Consider the following 18,729-nt stretch of genomic DNA (forward strand, 5'->3'; position numbering starts at 1 on the left):
CAGGAATTCACGTTGGAGACCATCCTGAGCAACAGCAAAAACCCCCACCTCTACTAAAACTAGAAAAAGTAGCCAGACATTGTGGTGGGCACCTATAGTCCCAACTACTCAGGAGGCTGAGGTAAGAGAATCACTAGAGCCCAGGAGTTTGAGGTTGCTGTGAGTTATAATGCCAGGGCACTCTACCCAGGGTGACAGAGTAAGACTTTGTCTAAAAAACAAAGAAAAGTCTTCTTGGGTTTTGGATTAAGGTTGATAGGAGTGAGAAACAGGTGGCTAAAGTGTGAGTTTAGAACCATAGGCACCATCTTGCCTACCATATACCAAGCCTTTGTATGCTGGATAAAGTCAACCAAATCTGAGAAGTAGAACAAATTATACCTCAATTCTTAAGTATGTATGCCAAAATAGTCTCCTTTTGTTTTAATTACCATGAGTTAGATTATTCACTTATAACCAAAGAGTCCTAATGCTGTGATAGCCTTATAACAAATTGCCATTATTTTGCCTAAACCTGCTCAACTTGGCTTGTAACTTGCAATCAGAAGTAGCCAAACAATGGCCTCTAAGTCTCACTCTGGTTCAGGCTGGTCTTGAACCTCTAAGCTCAGGCAATCCACCCGCCTCAGCCTCCCAGAGTGTTAGGATTACAGGCGTGAGCCACTGCACCCAGCCTGATTAACATATTTTTAAACTTGTTAATAACTTTCTCTGACCCAAGAGTTATTCTTATTCTTTTTTTTTTTAGAGACAGAATCTCATCCTGTCGCCCTTGGTAGAGTGGCGTGGCGTCACAGCTCACAGCGACCTCCAGCTCTTGGGCTTAGGCGATTCTCTTGCCTTAGCCTCCTGAGTAGCTGGGACTACAGGCGCCCGCCACAACACCCAGCTATTTTTTTTTTTTTTGTAGAGACAGAGTCTCACTTTATGGCCCTCGGTAGAGTGCCATGGCCTCACACAGCTCACAGCAACCTCCAACTCCTGGGCTTAAGCGATTCTCTTGCCTCAGCCTCCCGAGTAGCTGGGACTACAGGCGCCCGCCATAACGCCCGGCTATTTTTTGGTTGCAGTTTGGCCGGGGCCAGGTTTGAACCCACCGCCCTCGGTATATGGGGCCGGCGCCCTACCAACTGAGCCACAGGTGCCGCCCAACACCCAGCTATTTTTTTTGTTACACTTTGGCCGGGGCCAGGTTCGATCCCACCAGTCTTGGTATATGGGGCCAGTGCCCTACTGATTGAGGCACATGCACCACCAAGCCATTCTTATTCTTTAAGAAGTGAAATAAAATGCAGAAAAGTCAATTCATCAAAATTCTAAAAAGACTTACGAGAGCAAACAGCCCATTCTGGACTTGTTCTCCACAGAGTATACTATGGTGAGGAGGTGTTGGCAAGGTGGCATAAAGTAATCCTTCCTCTTTTACATCTCACATCTTTAGCACAGCAACTATATTCATGAGATGTTTTATTCAAATAGATTTTTTCATGAACCCTGCTGTAGGAACACAACAAAGAGAACAACCACATAAGCAGAAAGAGAGGTGGACAGTCACAAAGAAATAACCACAGATAGGGCAGCGCCCGTCTCAGTGGGGGCACCAACCACATACACTGAGGTTGACGGGTTCGAACCTGGCCCAGGCCAGCTAAAACAATAATGACAACTGCAACAACAACAACACAAAAATAGCTGGGTGTTGGTTGGGCACCTGTAGTCCCAGCTTCTTGGGAGGCTGAGGCAAGAGAATCGCTTAAGCCCAAGAGTTTAAGGTTGCTGTAAGCTATGACACCACAGCACTCTACCCAGAGTGACAGCTTGAGACTCTGTCTCAAAAAAAAAAAATAAACCAAAAAAAAAAAAAACAACAACAACAGATAGCTGGGAAAGGATTTTTAGTATCTTGGGCCACTGAAGTTGGACCAAATTCCCCATATCTTTGAGGATCTGGAGGGCCCTGATTGACATCAAAGCCACAGAAGATTTCAAATATCCTCACTTTAATCCACTGTGTTGGTGTAGAGTTTAGTTCTCAGAAGGCAATCTATTTCCAAGATTCCTACCTCACAGTGGCTCTCATATGATGCCAGTAGAGGCTATTAGAGAAGTTAAAGTAGGGAGGGTAGGCCACAGTTGAAAGGTTTGAGATAGAGACAAATGGATAGACAGAATATAAATAGGCAGACCAAGCAGTAAAAAGGGGACAGAAGCAGTAGAAAGTGACCTACACATATCTAAAATCAGTCCATGTGCCTACCATATGGACACATTTTTCATGGATTACAAAAGCTTTTTTATTGGGTGGCGCTTGTGGCTCAGTGGGCAGGGTGCCAGCCCCATATCCTGAGAGAGGCGGGTTCAAATGTGGCCCCAGCTAAACTGCAACAAAAAAATAGCTGGGCGTTGTGGCAGATGCCTATAGTCCGGGCTACTCAGGAGGTTGGGGCAAGAGAATCGCCTAAGCCCAGGATTTAGAGGCTGCTGTGAGCTGTGTGATGCCACGGCACTCTATCGAGGGCGATAAAGTAAGACTCTGTTTCTACAAAAAAAAAAAAGCATTTTCATTGAGACATAATAACACATATCTTGCAAAAGGCAACATTCAGCAGTTTTTACTCTATTCACAAGGCTGTAGAATTATCACTATTATCTAATTCCAGAACATTTTCATCTCCCCAGAAAGAAACTGTACCCATTAGCAGTCATTTTTCCATTCCCTCCTCCTCACAGCTCCTGAGAACCAAATGTACTTTGTCTCTTTGGATTTGCATATTCCAAACATTTCATACACGTGGAATACTACAATATACGGCATCTTATATCTGGCTTCCTTCAACTACATGATGTTTTCAAGGCTCATTCACACAGTAGCATTTATTAGTACTTAATGCCTTTATATGGCTGAATAAAATTCCATTGTATAGATGGAGCATATTTTGCTTGTCCATTCATCAGATGATGGACATTAGAGTGTTCTCCACCTTTTGACTATTATTAATAATGCTGCTATAAACATTCATGTACAAGTTTATGTGTGAACAATTTTTTTTTTTTTTTTTTAGACCTTGTTGCTCTTGGTAGAGTGCCATGGTGTCATAGATCACAGTAACCTCAAACTCTTGGACTCAAGCAATTCTCTTGTCTCAGCTTCCCAGTAGCTGGGACTACAGGTGACTACCACATCACTGGGCTATTTTTAGTGACAGGTCTCGCTCTGGCTCAGGCTGGTCTTGAACCTGCAAGCTCAGGCAATTCATCTGCCTGCCAGAGTTCTAGGATTACAGAGTAGAATTATAATTCCATATTTAACACTTTAAGAAAGTGCCAAATTGTTTTCCAGAGTAACTACTTTACATTTCCACTAACAATATATAAAGTTTAAATTTCTCACATCTTCTCCCAACACTTGGTATTGTTCTCCTTTTTTTATTTCAGTCATTCTAGTGGATGTGAAGTGGTATCTCAGTGTAGTTTGGTTTACATTGCCCTTATGGCTAATGATACTGAACATTTTTTCATGTCCTTTTTGGCCATTTGTATATCTATTTGGAGAAACGTCAGTTCAAATCATTTACCCATTTTTAATGGGTTGTCTTTTTATTATTGAGTTATAAGAGTTCTTTATAATCTGGATACTATACCCTATCATATATTTTATTTGCAAATATTTCCCCCCATTCTTTAGGTGTCTTTTCACTGTCTTGATGGTGTCTTTTAATGCACAAAAGTTTAATTTTTTGTTTGTTTGTTTTTAATTTTGATGAAAGCCAAATCTGTTCCTCTTGGATTGATTGTACTTTTCATATTATACCTAAGAAACTGTCATCTAATCCAAGGTAATAAAGATTTATATTAAGTTTTTCTTCTAAGAGTTTCATAGTTTTAGCTTTTACATTTAGGTATATGATGCACTTTGAGTTACTATTTATGTATGGTGTGAGGTAGCGAGCTCAAATTTATTATTTTACATAAGGCTATCTAGTTATCCCAGCATTATTTGTTAAAAATAATATTGTTTCTCCCATTGCATTGTTGTTGTTAAAATTCATTCACTATAGATGTATAGGTTTACTTCATTATTTCTTTTCCACTTATCTATATGTCTATCCTTACACCAGTACCACACTGTTTTGATAACTGCAGCTTTTTTTCCAGAGATGGGGTCTCACTATGTTGCCCAGGTTAGAGTACAGTGTCTATTCACAGGCATGATCATAGTGCACTGTAGCCTCCTACTCCAAAATTTCAATTTGGTACCTTTTTATAATTTATCTTTATTAGAAGTCTGTATTTGGCGAGGCATCTTTTTTTTAGAATAAGGAACCTTTAATTGCCAGTGAGAACTTGGATGCCTCAAGGTGTGGAGGCAGCATTCTTAATACTCCCTGTAGTTCTTTAGACACATTTTTTAGTTCTTTGAACATATTTATAATACCTTAAATTTATATAAGTTTTTGTCTTATAAATTTCTGTCAAAACTTTCTTCTCGTTTTGGGGCCATACTTTCTTTTTTTTTTTTTTTGTAGAGACAGAGTTTCACTTTATTGCCCTTGGTAGAGTGCTGTGGCATCACAGCTCACAGCAACCTCCAGCTCTTGGGCGTAGGCGATTCTCTTGCCTCAGCCTCCCCAGTAGCTGGGACCACAGGCGCCCACCACAACGCCCAGCTACTTTTTGTTGCATTTTGGCCGGGGCCGGGTTTGAACCCACCACCTTCGGTATATGGGGTTGGCACCCTACTCACTGAGCCACAGGTGCTGCCCTGGGAGCCATACTTTCTTATTTCTTTGCATGTTTCATAATTCTTGTTGAAAACCATACAGTTTAAATGTGTGTCAGGAAAATCCAATTGGCACACACTCAAAATTTGTTGCTATTTGGTGACTTTTTTGAACTAATTCTGTAAAATTTGTATTCTTTGTTATACGTGGTCATTGGAGTCTCTGATTGGTTAGTTTAGTGGTAAGGAGAGTGGTGAGTCTGGAACTAATAGTCTTCCAGTCTTTGCCTAAGGTCTCTGTGTGAGTATTGCAGCATACCTTCAATGCTCAGGCAGATAATTTACAACTCAATCTTAGCCATTACTTTTTTCTTGCACAGAGCTTCAAGGTCAGTCAGAGGTGAGAGCTTAAAGCAATTTCAGGTCTTTCCTGGGGATGTGCATAACTCTAGATATGCATTTGGCTTTCTTGATCCCCAGAAATACATCAGGAATTTCCCAAAGCTCCCTCTGGACATCTCATTTCCCAGTTACTCTTTTCAAGTTTTTTTTGTCAACTTGTTTACCCCCTAAACTGTTATCACTGCTTGTCTTAGTCTGTAGTCTGTTTGTGCTGCTATAACAAAATACCTGGGACTAGGTAATTTATAATGAACAGAAATTTATTGGCTCATGGTTCTGGAGGCTGAGAAGTTCAAGGAACTTCCTGCTGTGTTATAACATGACTGAAGGCATTACATGGCAGAAGGGCAAAGAGTAGACAAGAGACAGAGTAGAAGGGTGCTGAACCTGCCCTTTTATAAGGAATCCATTCCCAAGATAATGGCCTTAATTCATTTATTCTGCCCTGATGGCCTAACATCTCTCATTAGTGTCCATCTCCCATTCGGAATGGAGATTAAGTTTCCAACATGCTTTTTAGGGAGAAGTATATAAACCAGAGAACTGCCTGGGGCAGCTGTGATGTTATAATAACTGCCACTGACCATTCTGACAAATATACCTGGTGTGCTTTAAGCCAGATCAAATAACAAAAAGCCTTCTGAGTGAGATGTACCAAGGAACTGGCAGATGTGTCAAATAGCAGTTATCTGGGAGACAAGTTTTGGAGGTAGCCAACTCTGTTCAACCCTCTCTACAAATGGCTAAGTCACTGGTTTTCACCGAAATTACTGTGGTTCTCTAGGCTGCCATGACATAAAGAGAAAAGTAAAGAACTAGGGTAAATTAAAATGCCAAAAACCTTGCTCTTGTTACCAAGATACAGCTGGTTTTCTTGAATAAACACTCCCCAGATTGTAGCAAGCCTTTGGCTAATTTCCAGGGTTCTGAAAAAGTAACTTTGACGATAATTTTTGACAGTGTTCTTATTGATTTTACGAAGGAGAGGATTTTCAGAGATCCTTACCCTACCATTCTGGCTAATGTCACCCAACTATATGTTATTTCTTCTACAATTAGTTTTCTAAATATCTGAGCCCCTCTCCTACTTCACCGCCCTCCAAACAGAGATTATAATTTACCAGTGGAGCTCAGATGGAAGCCTTTGAGCTAGCTGCCACAAAACATTTAACTATTAGGCAGATCTGCATATTTAGGAAAAAGAATATGTGAGAGTGAGTAATTGTGCTTTTTCAATATTTGCCATATCGGTGCAGTCTCTCTTTTTTTACATGACAAGATTCTCTGCCGCCACCTCATAAAGCTTTCACTGCACAAATACTTTATATTAACTAGTGTCCACTAGAGTGTCCTATTAGCGGTGGGAGAATGGTTGGCTCTCACTCTGCACCTGGAGCAGGGGGCGCTATTGCTACAGACGCGCAGGCAAGGATTTGAAGTTAGATCAAATTCCCACGATCTGGGAATTTGTCACCATGACAACATTAAGTGCTAATTTACAGACTTAAGGAACTGTCCTAGTTGGAATTGATAAAGGTGTCTTCGGAAATCAAAGACAAAATCTATTCCAAAATCAATTTTTTATAAGAGGTCTTCGGAACTACCTTGTGAACATCATTTTTAATACTCTGTCAACACATTTGACTAACGAAGAAACTTTACTTTTACATTAGAGAAGAGGAAATTTGGATATTTCCTTCAGAGACTTTAGTAAGGACCACTAAATTTAGGTTTTGCGGCGGAGCCAAGACTCTAAAGAGGTCATTGATACCACTAAGAGCTACTCCAATTCACACAGAGACTAACAAAGCTTAAACATGACGGAAGCAAATGCCAGACTCCTGGAGCTGTAACTGTGCAGTTTTCGTATCTGACGAGCTGGTCAGTTGGAGTCTCTGATTTCCTTTCTTTCCTCCACTCCCTATTTCTGTAAACTTTCTCCCACCCACCTCCACTTCCCCTTTCCCTTTTCCACCCATCTACCTGAAGGCAAAACAGCCTAACTTCCATAGAGCCCAAAGAAGCTTACTGAGGATGCGTTCGACTTGCTGGCGCCCATTTCGAAAGTCAACCGAAGCCCTCACAAGGCACCCGCGTCTTTCACCCTATGCCTGGGGGCCAAAACCAATCCCTTTCCCGAGATGGGTCAGGTTAGCTCACCAGTGCTTTCCTTCGCCTGTCCACAGCGCCGTCCAAACCGCACCAGCATCTCTGACTAGGGGTCCGCGCCGCTCCCAGACCTGGAAAAACCAATGCGGTGCAGAGGTCGGAGTGTGTTCACCGCCACTCTGTTGCTTAGCAACGCCTCCGGAAGTGACGCAATTCATCGCGGAAGAACCCGGAACTCACTGCAGTCGGCGAGGGCGCTAGAGAACGGAGGCTGCGCCTGCGCTGAGACCCTGACGTGTGAATGGGACGGCGGTCTCCGGCAGGCGCGGGGCTGAGGCGGAGGGACAAAGTTGGCGGGAGCTGCACAGACGCCACGGCAGCTGCCGACGCCGTGTCTGGGTTCGGGAGGAGCCCTTGGGGCGCAGGCCTGCCTGCTACTCCCATACCCACCTGCTCCGCGCCTCACGGGGAACGACTCCCAACTAGATCCAGACGCCTACCTTGGAGGTGGACCCGGCAGGTGTGTGAGAGCGCGAGGCCTAGGCTCGGTGTCAGGCCCCACAGATCTGTCTCCTCGCAGGTGGACTGTGAAGAGAAAAGCCCTCCCTTCAACGGTCACTTTCCAAAGGGTGGGGTCAGGAACGGTAGCACTTTTCACACATCTATTTGGTCAAAGTGTACAACTAAAGTGGGAAAACAAACCGTCCCTGGGGTCCGCCTCTGACCCCTCCAGTAGAATGTGACTGTTTTAACTATAGAAACCCAGGGGTTAATTGACATAAAAGCTATTTTTAAATCCTTGGGATTCTGAGACCTGGCCAAGGCTGTAGCAGGTTAAGTTTTTTTTAAAAATAGGAGTGCTGGGCGGCGCCTGTGGCTCAAGGAGTAGAGGGCCGGTCCCATATGCCAGAGGTGGTGTGTTCAAACCCAGCCCTGGCCAAAAACCACAAAAAAAAAATAGGAGTGTTAAAACTTGGGTGATGGGCGGCGCCTCAAAAAAAAACAAAAAAAAACAACTTGGGTGATGTCCCTACAGTATGGATGTTAAGATCCTAAGATATTTTAAATTGCTTGTTAAATTTATTATAGTAAACTGAATGTGTTTTGGGGACCTCAATCAGACCTCTGTGGACATAAAATCTGTTGAGTGGATGCACACTTGGTTTCAAAAGATCCTTTTCTAACACACTGATATACAAATGATTTTATTACTAAAAGTTGGCTCCGACATGAACACGTTAGACACCAAATTGCAGTCGCTCAAAATGAAAAGAACATAAAATTTCAATTTTTAAATTTTATTTATTTATTTATTTGAGAAAGTCTTTGTTGCCTTTTGTAGAGTGCTGTTGCATCGTAGCTCATAGCAACCTCAAACTCTTGGGCTCAAGCGATCCTCTTGCTTCAGGCTCGCAAGTAGCTAACACTACAGACACCCAGCTTTTTGTTTTGTTTTGTTTTGTTTTGTTTTGAGATGAGTCTTGCTCTTGCTCAGGCTGGTCTTGAACTCCTGAGCGCAGGTGATCCACCCACCTCAGCCTCCCAGAGTGCTAGCATTATAGGCATGAGCCACTGCACCTGCCAAACATAAAGTTTTTAATAACAAAAGTTCTAACACGTAGTTGTACTGTTTTTCTTCAGGTTTACTGTCAGATGTTATAATGTTGGTAAGTATGGAAGAATTAATAAAATACTTGTAGATAATTAGTTCTTGCACATACAACACTGGTGGCTTTTTGGAAGCATAGCTTAAAAAATACAAGAACCAGGAAGGATCAGAAATTTTACCCTACTTGCAAGCTAACAACTTAGCCTGCCATAGTTTTGTAGAAGACGCAGACTCTTTAAGAGATGAATTACAACAGTAGCCAGAATATTAGCAATTTTTCTCAAGCCCCAGATGCAGAGTGCCCCAGAAGTCACCTGGATCTGGAGTGTTGCATTACAAGACAGGAACCCTGAGCCTAGAGAGCCCAAGTGTGTATTTTGCCTGATAAGCATGCCTTTCAAGGCTGTTCATTATACAAACATCCTTGAGACCATAGTCTAGACAGCAAAAGAAAGTTAAGTGCCTTTCTTGTCAGACATGCAGAACGCTATGGACCCATGGAGAATAGTCTCCCAAAAAAATTTATCTGGAATTTTAACTAAATTAGTTTTAAAAAATATTGAATCTTGGCTCAGCACCCATAGCGCAGCGGTTAGGGCGCTGGCCACATACACCAGGCCTGGCAGGTTCAAACCCAGCTCAGGCCAGCTAAACAACAATGACAACTGCAACAACAACAAAATAGCCAGGTGTTGTGGCGGGCACCTATAGTCCCAGCTACTTGGGAGGCTGACGCAAGGGAATCGCTTAAGCCCAAGAGTTTGAGGTTGCTGTGAGCTGTGATATCATAGCACTCTAGAGGGCAACATAGTGAGACGCTGTCTCAAAAAAAAAATATATTGAATCTCAAGTTTGTTTTTTTGTTTGAGACAGTCTCACTCTGTTGCTCTAGGGTACATTGCCATGGCCTCCGCCTAGCTCACAGCAACCTCAGACTCCTGGGCTCAAATGATCCTCCTGCCTCAGCCTCCCAAGTAGCTGGGACTACAGGTGCCCACCACAACACCCAGCTAATTTTTCTATATTTTTTTAGTAGAGACGGGGTCTCACTCTCACTCTCACTCCTGAGCTCAAGGGATCCTCCTGCCTCAGCCTTCCAGAGTGCTGGGGTTACGGGCATGAGCCGCTGCACCTGGCCAGTCTCATAAGATTTGTTGTCATTGAAAAGCAGAAAGAGGGACGGAGGGAGGGGGGTGGGGCCTTGGTGTGTGTCACACTTTATGGGGGCAAGACATGATTGCAAGAGGGACTTTGCCTAACAATTGCAATCAATGTAACCTGGCTTATTGTACCCTCAATGAATCCTCAACAATAATAAAAATAAATAAATAAAAAAAATTAAAATTAAAAAAAAAAGATTTCTTGTCATTGATTTGCCAATTTGACATGGTGGTCAGATGTCCTTTGACTTCACAATCCAGGTTTTAAATCTTTCTAACTTGGATTGTCATAGCCAAATCAGTCTAGAGTTATTTGTTCTTTTATAATCCCCATCCTTTTTTCTCTCATATACATTCTGATATGAAATAGTAAATCATTTGGGGAAGAAAAATATTTTATTACAAAATCAATGTAGAAAAAGTGTGAACTACAATTGAACCCACCCATGAACACTGTATACAAAAACATTTATTTTTTAAAACAAAAGTAAGATTATACCATACATACTATTCTGTGACTTGTTTAATTTGAACTGAACATCTTAATTTTTACTGGCTGAATATATATTACATGGCTATCAAATACATTCCGTATTTAACTGATCCCCAATTCTTGGATATCTATTAGTTTACAGTTATTATTGTGTAATGTAGATAGGTTATCGTTACACTCTGGAAACACTGCATGTATACTAGTAGACACTGCTTGTGCTTTTGAAGAGAATAGATAGTAACTTTTTGGAATTTTAACAAATTGGTATCAAAACAGATTCATGTTCTTTAAGTCTTTGCCCCCATCCTTAATTTTTTTAAAACATTTTTGTTTCAAATATAGCAGTAAATTTCTGAATGTTTGTTGACAACAGAATGTATATACCTCTGTTATTCAACAAGTAAAATGAAAGAGTGGAATCTGAAAATCTCAATCAACTTAACACTTGTGATTTTATCCACTGGAAAAAACTGATTTTCACATACTATTCCCTGTTTTATACTTAAGGGTCTTTTTGTTGTTATTTAACCAAAATTTTGTTTCTCCCATTGCCAATAGATGCTTTTCTGACATAAGGAAAAAGAACATAATTAAACACAAATTTGAAAGCTCTTAAAATACTTTTTTTAATTTCAGGAGTTAAGAAGTTTCCATTCTTGTGCTCCAAACCAGAAGACCTTACTCCCTGTTTATAGACTAGGAATGATGTTTAAAAGCAACTGGCTGGTGTTTAAAACTGAGGATTATCATGACCTAAGCCCTATGCTGAAATAAGATTAATTGTCTTGGAAATACAAAGTTGGGTAAGTATTTTTAATAAAGGTTTATGTTGAATGGTGAAAAAAGACAAATAGAAATAAATCTGAAATTATGAGAAGTACACTTATATTAGTGGTGGAACTTTGTTGCCTTCAGTCTCGTGCTATTTTGAGAGTAATAGTTCAGAAATTTCAGTAATTTATGTGTAATTAAATCCAGGCTTGAGGCAGTTTTCAATTAATGAGTTAACATTTGAAAAAAAATATTTTGTGTTGTGGCAGCCACCTATAATCCCAGCTACTTGGGAAGCGGAGGCAAGAGGAATTGCTTGAGCCCAAGAGTTTGAGGTTGTTGTGAGGTATGACGCCAGGGCACTCAACCCCAGGGCAACAAAAAAAGAAATTTTGATATGGGGCAGTGCCTGTGGCTCAGTGAGTAGGGCGCCGGCCCCATATGCTGAGGGTGGCGGGTTCAAACCCAGCCCCGGCCAAACTGCAACAAAAAAATAGCCGGGCGTTGTGGCGGGCGCCTGTAGTCCCAGCTGCTCGGGAGGCTGAGGCAGGAGAATCACGTAAGCCCAAGAGTTAGAGGTTGCTGTGAGCCATGTGATGCCATGGCACTCTACCCGAGGGCAGTACAGTGAGACTGTCTCTACAAAAAAAAAAAGAAAAAGAAAAAGAAATTTTGATATGAATGTTGTTAGACTAAGACACTTGACTAAATACCCGCCAGAAAATTATCGTAACAAATATGAAAACCAATGGGGAAAAATATTTTAATTATAAATTCAGAATACTCCAAAAGCATATTCAGTTTAAAATATGCCTGGGTTCCCCAACAATAAAAATAAAAAGGAAAAAAAAATATGCCTGGGTACAGTAATAATGAAATCATTGATTATGCCTTATTGTTATTTATTATATTACTTCTACGGGAAAGTGAATTCTGCATTTAAATTTCAGGGATACAGTCAGAGACAGCTAGATTAGGCATTTGGAGATACAAAGATCCAGAATATTAGAATATTATATATACCATCTAAATTCACACAACAGGAGCTACCCCCCAGGTTAGTTATTCTCTAGATAGTACTCTAAATTGAGAGACAAAATAATTACTCTTACGTAAATCAAGACCTCTAACCTGTCTTTTTTTTTTTTTTTTTTTTGTGTAGAGACAGAGTTTCACTTTATGGCCCTCAGTAGAGTGCCATGGCATCACACAGCTCACAGCAACCTCCAACTCCTGGGCTTAAGCGATTCTCTTGCCTCAGCCTCCAGAGTAGCTGGGACTACAGGTGCCCGCCACAACGTCCAGCTATTTTTTGGTTGCAGTTCAGCCGGGGCCGGGTTTGAACCCACCACCCTCGGTATATGGGGCCGGCACCTTACCAACTGAGCCACAGGCGCTGCCCACCTCTAACCTGTCTTTACTACTAGGTATCTATTGTTATGAACTGGAAAATACATGTGGTTAAATGACATGTTTTCCATTTTATTTATTTATTTATTTATTTATTTATTTTGCAGTTTTTGGCTGGGGCTGGGTTTGAACCCACCACCTCTGGCATATGGGGCTGGCACCCTACCCTTTGAGCCACAGGCACCACCCATGTTTTCCATTTTTAATTGATATCTTTTTTTTTTGGCTGGGGCTGGGTTTGAACCCACCACCTCTGGCATATGGGGCTGGCACCCTACCCTTTGAGCCACAGGCACCACCCATGTTTTCCATTTTTAATTGATATCTTTTTTTTTTGGCTGGGGCTGGGTTTGAACCTGCCATCTCCGACATATGGGACCAGTGTCCTACTCCTTGAGCCACAGGCGCCGTCCTTTAATTGATATCTTACTGGTAAAGTTCTTTGCTTTTCGTTTTTTAGGATTTCTTGCTAAAGCTTCAGAATCTTTATAAAGTACATCACAGATGTGTTATGGTTTGTGTATGCTTTGAGGATAATGAATATTTTCAGGTAATTAAACATCTTTTTGCCAAAATAACCTACTTAGTATTTCATATTATTATTTTTTTTTTTTGTGGTTTTTTTTTTTTTTTTTTGGCTGGGGCTAGGTTTGAACCCACCACCTCCAGCATATGGGACCGGCGCCCTACTCCTTGAGCCACAGGCGCCACCCTATTTTTTTTAATTTATTTATTTTTTTTGAGACAGTCTCACTATATCTTACTCGGTAGAGTGTCGCAGTGTCACAACTCACAGCAACCTCAAACTCTTGGGCTTAAGCGATATTCTTGCCTCAGCCTCTCCCAAGTAGCTGGGACTATAGGCACCCGACACACAGCCCAGTTATTTTTTGGTTGCAGTTCTCATTGTTTAGCAGGCCCGGGCTGGGCTCGAACCACCAGCTCCAGTGTATGTGGCTGGCACCCTACTGTCTGAGCCACGGGTGCTGAGCCATCTTTTTCTTTTCTTTAGAGAGAGGATCTTACTCTGTCACCAGTCTGGAATGCAGTGGTGTGATCAGAGCTCTCTGTAGCCTCAAATTCCTGCACTCAAGAGACCCTCCTGCCTTAGCCTCACTAGTAGCTAGGTGATGTATACCACCATGCCTGGCTTTTTTTTTTTTTTAGAGATAGGGTCTCACCATGTTGCCTAGGCTTCTCTTGAACTCCTGGCCTCAAGTGATCCTCCCACCTCAGCCTCCCAAGGTGTTGGTATTACAAATGTGAACTACCATGCTTGGCCCTCAGTATTTTATTTTTAAATAATGAATAGTTTAAAATACTATATTAAAATACCACTGGGGTTTGATACTTAAAAGTATGAACTTTGGAATCAAACCAGCCTGAGTCCAAAACTGCCATTTAACTAACACTTAAACGCTTTAAACTACAGTTTATATATCTTTAAGGTAAGGATAGTAATGATTCCTACTTAATAGGGTTGTGACAAATAAGATTGTAAAGGTTTTAGGCCAGTGCCTGGCATAGAGTGATCTCTTAAAAATATTAGTTATTCCTAGCCGGGCATTGTGGCGGGCGCCTGTAGTCCCAGCTGCTCGGGAGGCTGAGGCAAGAGAATCGCATAAGCCCAAGAGTTAGAGGTTGCTGTGAGCCGTGTGACGCCACGGCACTCTACCCAAGGGTGGTACAGTGAGACTCTTGTCTCTACAAAAAAAAAAAATATTAGTTATTCCTTTTATAAATTTTTTGATTATACACACTAATTATAGCTTTCCTGGGTATTCTGTACACTTAACTTTTTTTGTGATATTTTCATTCATGGCCACCTGTTGATCAGCTTGTTCTTTCTTTTTCTCTTGAGATTATAATTAATGACCTTCATTATCTTCTAATGAAAATAGTCTTAAGTAATTGTCACATCATAAGTAGTATAATTACTCAGGTGAATTCAGATGATTTGCCACCCAAGAGTCAAGCTATCTAGAGCAGATATAAATACCATGTGAAAACTATTAACAAAAGATACTTCAAGTTTGTAAGAATTAAATTGATCGGGCAGCGCCTGTGGCTCAAGGGAGTAGGGTGCTGGCCCCATATGCCAAAGGTGGTGGGTTCAAACCCAGCCTTGGCCAAAAACTGAAAAAAAAAAAAAAAAGAATTAAATTGATCTCCAGTTCTCAGGTAATTTGTTTAGAATTTTAAGTATCAAGCAATCATTTAGTGAAAACATATAGCATTTAGAAACTGATTTCAGGATAAACACCTTTTTATTTATTTATTTATTTTTGGCCGAGGGCTGGGTTTGAACCCACCACCTCCAGCATATGGGGCCAGTGCCCTACCCCTTTGAGCCACAGGCACTGCCCCAGGATAAACACCTTTTAAAAAATTGTTTTATATTTTATAAGATTTCATGGTAAATTTGCTCAGAATTTTGGCTAGTACCCAGAAAATCTATAATATAAATGACCTATTACTTAATAAGAGAATTATTTGAAATATTTTAATATAATAAACTGAGTATGGCTATGATTGAAAATTTAATAATAGTAAGAAAAATTAACCTGCATTTTTTTCTGTATTTTACCTTTTATAAGAATAATCCCGGGGCAGGGCCTGTGGCTCAAAGGAGTAGGGCGCCGCCCCATATGCCAGAGGTGGTGGGTTCAAACCCAGCACCGGCCAAAAACTGCAAAAAAAAAAAAAAAAAAAACCAGTCTGGGCTTGGTGGTTCACTCCTGTAATCCTAGCACTCTAGGAGGCTGAGGCAGGAGGATCACTTGAAATCAAGAATTTGAGACCAGCCTGAGCAAGAGTGAGACCCTGTCTTTACTAAAAACAGGAAAAAATTAGCCGAGTGTGATGGTATGTGCCTATAGTTCCACGTACTTGGGAGGCTGAAGCAGGAAGATTGCTGGAACCCAGGAGTTTGAGGTTACTATGAGCCTAGAAGTTTGAGGATGCAGTGAACTGTGATGATGCCACTGCACTCTAGCCAGGGCAACAGAAGGACTATTTGTCTTTTAAAAAAAAAGAAAGAAAGAAAGAATCATCGAATCATCCTCACAGGAACACAATGAAATTATGAGTGTCCTTTTTATATATTTTGTTTTCCATTCACTTAAAATACTCAAATGTGAATTTTGCCTCTTAGGGAAAAGTGCTTATGTGGTAGTCTTAAAATGCTTAATTGGTTGTTTATTATATCCCTTGTTTTAGCACATTAACAGTTATGTTTATTAAATAAGTATAATAGCTAGATATGTAAACAGTTTGTGTAGGGAATAATATTTCTTCTTTTTTCAGGGTAACCCAAATCTACTGCAACCATGAAAATTTTGCTGGTTTTTGACTTTGACAATACAATCATAGATGACAATAGTGACACTTGGATTGTACAATGTGCTCCAGGCAAAAAGCTTCCTATTGAACTACAGAATTCTTATCAAAAAGGATTGTGGACAGAATTTATGGGCAGAGTCTTTAAGTATTTGGGAGATAAAGGTGTAAGAGAAGATGAAATGAAAAGAGCAGTGACATCAGTGCCTTTTACTCCAGGAATGGTGGAACTTTTCAACTTTATAAGAAAGAATAAGGACAAATTTGACTGTATTATTATTTCAGATTCAAATTCAGTCTTCATAGATTGGGTTTTAAAAGCTGCCAATTTTCATGATGTGTTTGATAAAGTACTTACAAACCTAGCAGCTTTTGATAGCAAAGGTCATCTCACTGTGGAAAATTATCATGCTCATTCTTGCAACAGATGCCCAAAGAATCTTTGCAAAAATGTAGCTTTGGCAGAATTTGTAGGTAAACAGTCACAAGTAGAGAATTATACACAGATTGTTTATATAGGTGATGGTGAAAATGATGTTTGTCCAATAACCTTTTTAAAGAAGAATGATGTTGCCATGCCACGGAAAGGATATGCCTTACAGAAAACTCTTGCCAGAATGTCTCAAAATCTTGAGCCTATAGAATATTCTATTGTAGTGTGGTCCTCAGGTGTTGAAATAATTTCCCATTTACAATTTCTTATAAAGAAGTAACATGCCAACAGTTGAAATGTGTATCAGTTAAAATTACCTTCAGCAGCATAAAACTAAAACCCCAAATACCAGCAGCTTTGAAAAAGGCAATTTTGGGGGCCTAGTACAGTGGCTCACACCTATAATCCTAGCACTCTGGGACGCAGAGTGGGTGTATTGTTCAAGATCAGGAGTTCGAGACTGGCAAGGAGTTTGAGACTGAGCAAGAGTGAGACCAGGTCTCTACTAAAAATAGAAAAACTAGCCAGATGTGGTGGTGCATGCCTGTAGTCCCAGCTATTCAGGGAGGCTGAGGCAAGAGAATAGCTTGAGCCCAGGAGTTTGAGATTGCTATGAGTTCTGGGGCCACAGCACTCTAGCCTGGGGCAACAGAGTGAGACTTGCCTCTTAAAAAAAGAAAGAAAGAAAGAAAAAGGCAATTTTTCCCTCTCACTTAAAAGCATTCCAGAGGTAAGTATTTCATGGCTGCTGTGTTGCTCTACCAACCTTAGCTCTTGGCTTCCAACCCATGATACAAGATTATTGCTCAAGGCCCAGCCTCACAACAGCATTCTGGTCAGCAAGGAGAGCAGTGAGGTTACATCTCTTTGTCTAAGGAAATTTCCCAAAACTCGCACTTCTTTTTTTAAATATCATTGGCCAGACTTAATTATAACACCCCACTTGTAATCAACAAGGAAGGGTGGAAAATAAAGCCTTCATTCTTGTGGTCATGTGTCCAGAAAAAGTTGAGAGAAAAGAAAGAGTACAGAATTGAAGTAGGTGCAACTAGTGGTCTATACTAAAGGTTGTTGATTGATAAGTTATATTTTTAAATTTATTTCTAAAGAAAGTAATCATATTTTATTCCCTTAGATATTTATTTTGAAACTATGTCCAGTAACATATTATAAGCTGGATGGTTTACTCACATAAGAATAAAATGCTCCCAAATGTATATAATGTCCTCCCAAATCAGTGTATTTGTTTCAGACACAGCCAGTTAATACTTTGGATTTTGTTAGTAACCACACAGTGATCCTGTAAGACAAGAATTTTGGCATTTTCCAAATGAGGAATGTAATATTCAGAGATTAAATGACTCCCTGCTCTGAGTGGCAGCCTAGGATTTTAATCTGGGTCTACATGATTCAAGAATCTGTTATTCACCACATATAACCCAAGGTACCACAGAATAATGAGTTGTGGGAGTGGTTTGGTGTATATGATTCCACAGGTAGAGATGAGGACAGAGAAGAAAGATGAGCCACTAGAAGTGCTCAATAGGCTCGGCGCCTGTGGCTCAAGCGGCTAAGGCGTCAGCCACATACACCTGAGCTGGTGGGTTCGAATCCAGCCCGGGCCCACAAACAACAATGACAGCTGCAACCAAAAAAATAGCCAGGTATTGTGGCGGGTGCCTGTAGTCCCAGCTACTTGGGAGGCAGAAGCAGGAGAATCACTTGAGCCCAGGAGTTGGAGGTTGCTGTGAGCTGTGATGCCATAGCACTCTACCCAGGGGGACAGCTTGACAGCTGTCTCAAAAAAAAAAAAAAAAAAAATGCTTACTAGAGGGACATCCCAAGTCTCCACCTGGTAGCTCAGATTGGTGTGTTGAGTCAGGATGCTAATGGACTACCAGTTGCCTCAGAGCTAAGAGGCAACAGTTACCTTTGTGCACCCTTGAAAGCCTAGGCAGACTGAAGCTGCAGGAGCAGAAGCTACAAGTGAGCAGAGCTCTACAGACAGAAGAATACAAAGCAGAGATGCCAGGACAGAAAGACCATGTAGCTTTGAAATGGAAAGAAAAGCCAAACCAGAGATTCCTTAATTACGAGCCATCTGGTTTTCATGATACCTAAGGTCATCTTTGATCCCTATGTAGCCCCATGTTTTCATAATAAATAATTTATTCTTACCCTAAGTGATTTTGTTTCCTGTAACCAAGAAGCCTTCAGTAGAGTGAAGCAAGTCAATAGTTTTATCAGACTTTGTTCTTAGAGTAGAAGGAAGGTAGTACCAAG

General features: G+C 40.9%; 2 protein-coding genes across 4 annotated transcripts in view; one reads left to right on the plus strand and one right to left on the minus strand.

The window, feature by feature from the left end:
• The window catches only part of CFAP210 (cilia and flagella associated protein 210), a 51,589-nt gene extending 44,176 nt beyond the window's left edge, over positions 1 to 7,413 (minus strand). For both annotated transcript variants that reach the window (XM_053597864.1, XM_053597865.1), the window contains exon 1: positions 7,283 to 7,413. In XM_053597864.1, coding sequence (XP_053453839.1) covers positions 7,283 to 7,331 — 49 coding nt within the window. In that variant the 5' untranslated portion in view covers positions 7,332 to 7,413. The remainder of the gene's footprint in view (positions 1 to 7,282) is intronic.
• Positions 7,414 to 7,486: 73 nt separating this feature from the next.
• On the plus strand, positions 7,487 to 16,733 carry PHOSPHO2 (phosphatase, orphan 2). Of its 2 annotated transcripts, XM_053597871.1 has the most exons (3): positions 7,487 to 7,751; positions 11,130 to 11,296; positions 15,981 to 16,733. In XM_053597871.1, the coding sequence occupies exon 3, from the start codon at positions 16,004 to 16,006 to the stop codon at positions 16,724 to 16,726; it is 723 nt and encodes a 240-aa protein (XP_053453846.1). In that variant the 5' UTR covers positions 7,487 to 7,751; positions 11,130 to 11,296; positions 15,981 to 16,003; the 3' UTR covers positions 16,727 to 16,733. The 2 variants fall into 2 exon arrangements, with proteins under 2 accessions (XP_053453846.1, XP_053453847.1); XM_053597872.1 differs by lacking the exons at positions 7,487 to 7,751; positions 11,130 to 11,296 and adding an exon at positions 12,914 to 13,224.
• The last annotated feature ends 1,996 nt before the right edge of the window (positions 16,734 to 18,729 follow it).

The sequence above is a fragment of the Nycticebus coucang genome, chromosome 7, assembly GCF_027406575.1.
Source record: "Nycticebus coucang isolate mNycCou1 chromosome 7, mNycCou1.pri, whole genome shotgun sequence".
In the NCBI taxonomy this organism is placed as follows: Eukaryota; Metazoa; Chordata; class Mammalia; order Primates; family Lorisidae; genus Nycticebus; species Nycticebus coucang.

What these genes read in the sequence shown, in the direction of transcription:
- PHOSPHO2 (XM_053597871.1), top strand. Translation starts at nt 16,004, where the DNA reads ATGAAAATTTTGCTGGTTTTTGACTTTGACAATACAATCATAGATGAC.